We start from the raw sequence: 9,759 nt of genomic DNA, 5'->3' as shown, positions 1-9,759 counted from the left end.
TTAATAATCTATTATCATACTAATCCTATGTTGTCTGACCTGTATGTATGTACTTTTACATGTACATGTATACAGAAATGTTTTTGAACATATATGACCCAGCAGAGTTGTGTGTGCCTCTTATTTATTTGTCTTTAAGAGCAATTCACTGAATAAAACAAATACCATTACAACACAAAAATTATTATTTTTCAAAGTATTTTTTGCCACATGTTATGTACATGTTACAACATCTTAATAAAAAGACAGAAGATCATTTTCTCATATAACTGTTTTCTCCATTTTAATAATTAAAAAAGCATTTCACTGTTCACCAGGCATTTACATTGGAATATAATGCTCAGGTCAAACTGTCTTCACTTTGTTATTGTTTGAAAATGCAAAACTTGTCAACAATAAATAATACTATAAAATGTACACAAAAAGATTGACAGTCCACCACAAGTTAAAACATTGAACAGATCGGATGTTTAGGAACAAGAAAGTCAGGAGGAGAGTTTCTTAGCAAAAATGTGACGTCCATACAAGTTACAGAAAAAGCTGATCATCTATACATTGACACTAGCAAGATAACAAAGTTGTTGTTTCTGGTATCTTTCATTTTGTACAAAGAAGGGAAAGTTTTCTTTACAAGCAAGCATCATTGTCTTAACTGTAGAGATTATACAAGCAAGAGTTAAGGCAACTTCTCTGTTGTTTTTGAAAAGTAACATGGAAATCATGTTACGGTTTATTTTGTCTGTGGACCAGTCATCTCTATAATTGTAGTTAGTTGTCTTTGCATAATTCAGGCTGTTGACCAGGCCTGTAGTCCATCATCAAAAGAGGAATGCTGGAGATCTGTCATGAGTCTGTTCACCATCACAAAGACTGTTTCAGTAGTCCAGGGTTTTCACATAAGTTAGGCATTCATGTCCTCAGTATGTGTCTCAGACAAAGACAGTATACCATTTTTAACACCAACATAACATGGTGCAAATTAAAATCAGATATAAAAGGGTTGTTGTTTTATATGTGTATGTCTGTATGTGTTGGTGCCAAGCAGGAGAACAAATAGACATGGATAGTTCCTTATCAGAAATCATGCCTCAACTGCTTTTGACTGAATCTGGGAGATGAGCTAGTAGTCATACTAGAACCCTTACCAGTGTGGGGGACTAATCATCCTAAAATAGTTGGTATTTTATGTTTTCTAAAATATAAAATGTACATAAAATATTGTTGAAAGTTGACTGAATGATCAAAATATGAAAAATCTCCATAATAAAAAATTCAAGACCTTTTTTGATTCTCATCAAAATGGTGATGTGGTACTGTGGGCTTATTACCTCTAATAGTGTAGCTATGGCCCTGGTTTTGTACAGACACAACCACAGTGTTGGGATTTTAGGTTACATCAACCCTGGTTTTTGTGCTTTCAACTGAGATGAGACAACTCGTGGTTGGACAGAGAAATTGCTCAGTTCAGTAAGTTTCGAAATGCTGTGCATATGAAGATCTGTGATAGAACAGCAAAATTGAATAACTCTATGTATGGGCAAACACAACTCAACAACCAGCTAACAAAGACCATTTTCACTGCCTTAGCATGAAGAGAAATGAAACAGGGGGCAAGGAAATGCTTAAGCTGGTACCAAAGCTGGGCCTTGGCAAGTGGCAAGCTAAGTCTAAATGCCTGACTAACAGGCGACAGATAGAGTTGCACACTGCTTATTCTGAGTCAGCACTCTGCAATCTCAACTAGGATCTCTGCTTGCACCTGCGTCACACATAGACACACACAAGCAGACATACAAAAGTAAAATTTACTATATGCATTGTGTGTGACATGGTAAGCATGCTTGTTACATATGAAAATGTGCATGAGTAAATGCCGGGCCTCATTTAGACAAAGACTGATTCACACAGTGTCTCAATGTGACAGAATGAAAAAGAACAAGGACTTCAGGTATAACACTGAGATACGCTGAGTTTGCAAAGCACTGTACACATCTAATGTAACCCACTACTGAGGATACTTCAACTTCTTCTTTTTAATCCAGAACTTTACTTGCAGTGTGACATATCCTAGGCCTTTATGGACCAAGTAAACCAAAAAGAGAGATGACAGGGTAATACTGCTTTTGACAACCACTTGTGCTCTCCTCTATCTTCCTTTTTTATGATAAAATAAGTGCTTGCTATTTTGGCAACTATAAATTATCTGGTCAAATCTTCAGTCTGGAATCCCATTTCCACTGAAAACCAGGTGACATGTTTTGTTTCAACACACCAGAAGCCTTTTGGCATATGATAAAACCTTGTCTCACACTTACACAATATACCTCCTCCATAGGAGTGTAAACTAAATGCTGGCTGATGGTGTCCCAACTCCCAAGCTTAAGCTGCAGTGTAAGTAAATTAGATCAGATGGATGTGTGCCAGTTTGTGTTGCAAGTATTTAAACTGTCCAAAAAGCTGTACATAGAGCACAAATCAAGGACAACGCTGGCTTTAGATTTGGCTTAAAAAATGAAAATTGGCAAAAGATGAGGCAACTTGGCAACCTGGACAAGCTAAAGGCAATGCATAAACATTTTTCAACTTATTTTCCAAATGGATTTGTCATGTGTGTATATTGTTGAAACATTTCTGCAGTGTTACTTCAGCAGTTTTCCTCCAGGTCCTAAGAGAATTATTTATGAAAGTGCTGGCTTCCCTCTGCCCCCTCTAAATTCAGTGCAGTCAGTCTTAAACTAACCCATGACAGGAACATCACTGGTAATGTATTATAAAAAAGATTAAGTACTAGCATGCGGTAGCAAGTGCCCACTGCAGATTGGCAGACTTTCTACATTGCTATGCCATCCCAGTTCTTTTGGAGGTGCAGTAATCCTTGCAATGTTCTCAAACAAAAGGGGCCTGTATTACTGTTACTAGCAGGGCTTACTGCTGAAGAACACAGACAATATTCCTGAGGGTGAGAAAATGTTAATAAATGATTATCCGAACAACTCTGAATCATTTGTGTGAAACAACATACACTCAGTTGGCAGTAGACACACCTTGCAATAAATCCTAAGGTGATGATGAAGGTGATAATGTTCAGTTTTTGTTCATACTGTTGAACTGACTGTACGATCATTCTGGAGGCTGTTGTTTGTGCTGCTGTCAAATTGCACTACATTATACAGAGGGCTGTTTCTGTTATTTAGCCTAGCCTCACAGATATACATGGGATGGACAAAATACAAAAGAAAAAAAAAACTGTCAGTATTATGCAGTACAACTGAACAACACCACAAACTACATTACCATTCAATAGTTAAATCCAAATGGAAAAACTCTGGTCGTATGCTTATTCCAAACAAAACCATTTTAATGAAAACTGAGAAGGGAGGATTGATTAGATCAGTGGTTCCCAAACTTTTTCTGCTGGGTTCCCCTTTCACCCCCAATGCCATACACATGAACCCCCAACCCCTCAGTTAGGGAGCCACTGGATAAGACTAACTTAGTTTTAGCTAGGTGTAGCTAATAAACTGCTAACTGAGTGGATATCAAAATTCAGTGACATTTACAAGTAAACAGACACCATAGGAAAATAGCAGAGCTTGCATGTTTGCATCCACACACCATTAGTTGCTGGTGAAGGTTAATACTTTGTCCTTCAGTTTGCCTCAGCAATAATTATCAATGCAACTAGTGATTTTATGTCCAAGGACAGTTTTCTGGCCTCTGATGGAAATAGCTCTTTAAATTGTCCTTCAGTCATATTGAACTAGCTGCATTCTTGTTATACTTCTTTTTAGCTACCACCCATCAGAATCATCCAGAACTCTTAGTGTCAGGATGGCTAGTACATCATTGCTGGTTGCTGACAAGCAAGAGCTACGAAGATAGTGCAGAATTTCTTTTATCTTTTTTTAACAGCACTGTGGCTCTACAATCCAGACTCTGTGAAATCAGTTTATTCCTTAGTGACAAGTAGTATGAGAAACAAAAACACTTACTGGAGTGGCAATTTTGCACCTGTGGTGTGGCATCAAGTTGGACTGAAACAGGAGTGTTACATAGAGGTGTGAAAACCTCTCTTTAGGTTCCTTCACTAAATTCCCAACAGTGACTTTGAAAATCGGACACTGTAGTGCATTCCACAGTAACACACAGCACAGAGTACTTGCTTTGATAAGAGAGGGTGGATAAGGTATAAGGGGCAGTGTGGGATAAGAGTCTCTAAACAAGGAGAAAAGCAATGGGGTAAAGTCCTTCTGTTGCAGTGATACAGGCCTACTGTCTACAGTTCAAAGGTGAAACAATCCTGCTGGCAACATCAAGTCTGTAGTCCATTAGTGTGTCTGTCACACAAACAAAAGGAGTCCTGTCTGCTCCACTATGATACACATGTTTGGTTGGACTCAGTTGTTGAAGGCGATTTGTGGTGCTGGTAGTCTGGACGATGGGTGAAGACAAGAACAGTGTCTGTGTGCGTACATGTGTTGAGCTGTAGTTGGGAGGGGTGGGATTTGGAGGTGGGGGTGGACAAGTGAGTGTCGTTGATGGCACTGCGGTCCTCAGAGCATCCATCTGTGAAAAAGAGTGGGAGGAGAATAAAACTGAGTCAGTGGATGAGCAACCCCCCTCCAGGGCTGTTCTGGGTGAAGTTGATGCATGAATTCAAGAAGGCAGCTCCACGTTTAAATTAAAGGTAAGTGGGTGAACAGAAAGGGTTCAGTTCATAGCAAAGGGCTTATACAAGTACCACACTAGGACAGTTTTGCAATGCAAGCATGTGTTAAATAAATGGAATGTTTGGTTAATTAATGCACTGGTTACGCACATGCTCCAGCAAGAAATCAATAAAAATTTACAACAACAAAACAAACTGCACATGCATGTCAAGTACATTGCTTACCAGTTATTGTATATTTAATACAGTTTTAGTCTTATATTGAGTCTTACTTTGAGGCTTATTTTAGTTATTTTCTTTTGTGCATTCTAAAGGCAGGTATATACTTGATGCACAGCTGGAACTTTCTAAGACTGGACAGGCTACAATTAAAGCCTTACACACCTTAAGACTGAGTAAAAACCATAGACAACACACTTAACAACTGTCTGTAATGACTGGAGGTAAATTCTCTTATTTAATCATTCCTTGCTCCTCAATCCTTGCTCAACCAAGAAGCCATTCCAGAACATCCCAAAGCTCTTTTTCCTGCTCTGAGAAGCAAGGAGCGAGGAGACTTACCCGGAGGAGCCATGAGCAAGGATACATGAGACCACTCTTTACAGAGGTCTTTTATGGACTGATGCCCCTTGATCAGATATCAGTTGGTGATTGGATGTTTGACATGAAGGATGGGAAGGAAGGAGGCCTCATGTAGGATTAGACTCTTTATATGACACACATTACAGAATTTTATCTGCTGACTGTCAACAGTGACTATCCCAGACTGGATTTGATTCTGTCCACCTCGGTCTGATCAGTCATCACATCCAAAATTACATTTATAATCAGCATTCGTCAAGTGTGTGCCCACCTTAAGTGCTCAGGGAAATCCTAGAAGTCACTTAGACGTATTAACACCTCCTTTTTAGGTGTCTTGTTTCATGTCATCTTTTCACAAATGAGTTTCATATCATATTCCCTCCTGGTGTGCTAACCCTTTTAGAGGCTTTCAGAGCCTGTCCCTGCAAACACCCCTCCAGGTGACATTCAATCACCTGCACACCTGTTACAGATGGGTTTAAGCTTGGGAATATGCACTCTGGCATTCTATCAATCCATCCATCCATCCACCCACTATCTATACTGCTTGTCCTGAATGGGGTTTGGGGGGGGATCCCAGCTGACATTGGCAGGGTACACCCTGGACATGTCGCCAGTCTATCACAGGGCTAACACTTAGAGACAGACAACCACAAACACCCTCTGGCATTATATTCAGATTATAATTTAGCTGATGCTTGTTTGACTTCTATCACACTGGTACACTGTGTCCATCCTTTAAACAAGGACCACATTGTTCAATTTGATTAAATGATGAGGCTTATTGTGATATTTCAAAATGATCATGACATACTGGATATAACATTTTTAGAGAATGTTGCCAGAATTTTTCAAATTTTAAAATGATGAGACTGAGTATGAATAATAAACAACTCTTTAAAGAATGTTGTGGAAGTAAAGATAATTTTAAGTAGTTCACAAATACATGCTGGGGAGTGAAAGACATTTGTAACACCAACACTGACTGATTATTTGATGGGTACCCTGCTGTGAATTACAAAATGTCACTGAATAAATCTGTGTGAATTTATATTTAAATACAGAGCATGCACAGCTGCATGAAAGTTTTAGTGGAATCACACTGGGGGGAACCTACCTCATTTGTTTTGATTGCGGATTCGCAGACACCTCCTCTTCATTGGTGGCTCCAGCTCAGGGCTTCCAGCTGCTGATAAAGGCGCACTAATGGAACAGGACAGGATGGCTGTCTTGTCAGCGCCAGGCTTTGGCACAGGCTGGATAACCACACAGCCTCCAGTAGACAGCAGTGGCAGGGCATAGGCATGCTCGCCCTCCTCCAAATTGGAGTCAGGGTCTGGTTTTCCCTCCACTGTGCTCATCATCTCATCTTGTGCTGATCCCCGCTTCCCTGGCTCCCAATTGCCAACTGAGCAATTGTTCTCTTTCAGTGCCTCATGCTCCAGCTCACCGTTGGCTGGCTGATCCTCTGCCTCGCCTCCTCCTGCAACTCCGTCTCCTTCTTGGTCAGAGCAAGACTCAAAGGCAGGAGTTAAAAGGGAATGCCATCCTGTACCATTCACTATGACATTACATGGTGTGGCAGGGCTAGTCTGCAGCTGGGACAGGGGTTGGGGCTGGTTCCGTACTGTGCTTGGTAAGGGTGTTAGGGTAAGGGTGGAGAAACAGGGATTTAGATGGCTCACTGGTGCATCAGCATTGCTAGAAAGGCTGCTGTTGTTGGAGGGTGGGCCTGATGATTCCAGGATGTTTGAATGAGTGGCCTCTTCCAGTTCTGTAGCACTGGGGAGGCCCTGTGAGAGGGCCCCTTCTGCCCCATCACAACTGCCCTGCCTTTCCCTGCCTAGCCCAGCAGCTGGTGGAGATCTTGATTCAGCTTCTGCTTCTACTTTGACCTGGACCCCAGGTAGCATTCTTTGAATTACCTGCTGTTGGCATGTCTTCTGGCCCACAGTTAGATCAATCACACCCTCCATCTGTCTGGTTAAACACATATTTCCCAAATTGTTCTCTGCCTTCACTGTCAAATCTACCAAAGGCATCCTGTTTGTTTCTAAGTGTACAGGAGATAGACACTCCACACCAGTAGGCTCTACTTTCTGCTCCCCTCTGTCACCTCCAGAGGAACCTGGAGAGTGGGGCCCAGAAGCTGAAGCTTCTGAGGACTCTAGAACACTGCGGACGGAGCCACTACTCTCCCTGGAGGGTTTAGGGTTGAAGGGAATTGGAATTGGAATAGGGATTGGGACAGGGAGTGGAACAATGACAGGATAAGGGACCAAGAGAGTTGGAGGGGGTACCAGTGGGGCCAAAGATGGCATGCCAAAGTTAATCATTGGTGGCAGGGGGATGGGCCCATTAGGCATCATGTTGACTGAGGAGAAAGGGGGCAGGCCTGGAATAGGGAGACCAGGGTGGGGGGGCATTATGCCAGGGTTGGGGTTGGATGAGGGATGGGCATGCTGTGACAGCAGGGGCCTGTGCATGGGGCTTGATGCTGAACCAAGGGTTCTGGTGGGAGGTGGTGGACCAATACCAGGAATTATTGGATTTGAAAGTGGGCTGTTGGGCCCTGCTGGGTGGGCAGATGGGCGAAGAAATGGTGGACGAATCTGCTGCATCATTTGATGCTCCATGAAAAGAGGCAAGGGCATGGGTCCCCGCGGTGTCATTACCATGGGGGGGCTGCCCGAGGGAACTCCGACTGGCGGGTGCAAAGTGGGAACAGGTGGAGGGGGGATTGTGGGGCTCTCATGGGGTCTGGGTGTGGGGATCTTGGCTGAGGTGGAAGAAGAAGGAGAGCAGACGACAGCAGTGTCTGAGGGTGAGGTGGCAGAAGGAGTAGAAGGGGCAAAAACAGAGGTGGTGGAGGGCCCTCCTGGTGATGGAGCTTTACGACGGAGGTCCGTTAATGGCGTTCCCCAGGATTCAGGAGTGAGTAGCTGTACCCCTCCACTGCACTCTGGCTTACCCTCCCCACCAGCCCCATGTCCAGGGTTGCACAGTGCTCCAGGCAGTGCAGCCTGAGTCTCTTTGTAGAAAATGTCCATCTTGTATTGGTTCAGGCATTTGGCACTGCAGAACTGCAGCCTCCGCTCACCAGCACCAAAGTCTAGGTACTCCTTAGTGTGGCGAATATGTTTGCACCAGTCACACACCTGCAACAAAAAACACATCATACACGCACTGTATCAGCACCTGTCACCCTACACACAAAAGACTTCTGATTTGTTTTTGATGAAATATGACACAGCCTCCTTTGAAGTAAAGCAGAAGCTCAGCCTCCATAACATCTGGGGAAATGGATTTACAAAAGATTCTTTTTAAGGAAACTGGTGGTGTTTCTAAACACTTTTCCATCTGTCAAGAGTAAACACTTAGCCTTGAAATCTATATAAATGTACTGTCAGGTCCGCTCGGGGCGACCTGCCTCTCTTTCTTTTTTTTCCTCTCCTGCTCTCCCTTTTTTGCGGGATCAACGCCTCAGCTGTGTCACATCGGGTAATTAGTGACTCGTGGGTCGGTGCGCACACCTGAGGCGTATTCCAGTGATTTGTTGGCTTCCTTATTTATACCTCTGGCAGACGCCCCGTCGTGGCCGGAACATTGTGACATGTAACGGACAATACTTACCCTATGTAAGTTAAAAGTTTATGTTTGACCCGCATTTTTAGACGTGTGTAAGATGCTACGCTGACAGTATCTGTGCATTTTGGCTTGACCTTATCACGCTAATTATGCGGTTAGCAATACTTAAATACGTGCTTTGTCTTCCACGCTGACAGTCCCTGTGCTGTGGATTGCATTGTGTACGTTAGTTCTTTTTGTTCATCTCTCCGTTCTCATCCTCCTGCTCTCCTGATTCCTGCCATTAGTGTGTATGTGTACCTGTTCATCCTGGTCTCCTTAGTCATCACTGCCCTTCCCTTGTATGTATTATGGACCCTGTTATGTTGTCACCTTATTGTTTTTATTCCATTAAACCTCCTTTTTTGTACTAGCACCTGGGTCAGCCATCTTGAGTCCAACCCCAGTTCTCCCTCACCCTCCTGGTGAGGGGGACTAAACCATAACAGAATACTCCGGCCAACACTGGACTCAGCTGGCTCAGGTGCTAGCTTTCCCTCATCTTCATTCCCCAGCCGTAGTATGAATCAGCCCCGGTCACAGAAACTTGCCTTAGCTCCCCAGAAACTCAGGACATCTACCGGCAACTCACTTACCATAAGTTTTCCCCATTTTCTTTTCCTGAGGCTGCACCCAAGCCCTCACCTCCACAGACTGTTTTGTCCTCCATGCGCCTCGGTTCTTTTTTTCTGTTTCCTGTCTCCGAGCCCACTCCAGTTCCCACCGGTTTTTCTTCCTCACCCTACACTGGTACTCGGTTGGCCCTCTGTCCCGGTGCTCCTGGGGGAAGGTGGAGCAGGCGGGCCAACCAACGCCAGTCACAGCCCCAGCACACCAAATCACCGCTGCTTCAGACTCCACAGCCCCAGCAGCCCATGCCA

The 9,759-nt window shown here is 43.5% G+C and overlaps 1 protein-coding gene across 2 annotated transcripts in view; it reads right to left on the bottom strand.

Moving 5' to 3' along the window:
* Positions 1-4,478: 4,478 nt before the first annotated feature.
* sobpa (sine oculis binding protein homolog (Drosophila) a) overlaps positions 4,479-9,759 on the bottom strand; it is a 68,541-nt gene continuing 63,260 nt past the window's right edge. For both annotated transcript variants that reach the window (XM_020621932.1, XM_020621933.1), the window contains 2 exons: positions 6,369-8,409; positions 4,479-4,566 (listed from right to left, as the gene is read on the bottom strand). In XM_020621932.1, coding sequence (XP_020477588.1) covers positions 6,370-8,409 — 2,040 coding nt within the window. In that variant the 3' untranslated portion in view covers positions 4,479-4,566; position 6,369. The remainder of the gene's footprint in view (positions 4,567-6,368; positions 8,410-9,759) is intronic.

Source organism: Monopterus albus, unplaced genomic scaffold (assembly GCF_001952655.1).
Source record: "Monopterus albus unplaced genomic scaffold, M_albus_1.0 scaffold270.1, whole genome shotgun sequence".
Lineage (NCBI taxonomy): Eukaryota > Metazoa > Chordata > Actinopteri > Synbranchiformes > Synbranchidae > Monopterus > Monopterus albus.
This window is presented reverse-complemented; position numbering and strand designations above follow the sequence as displayed.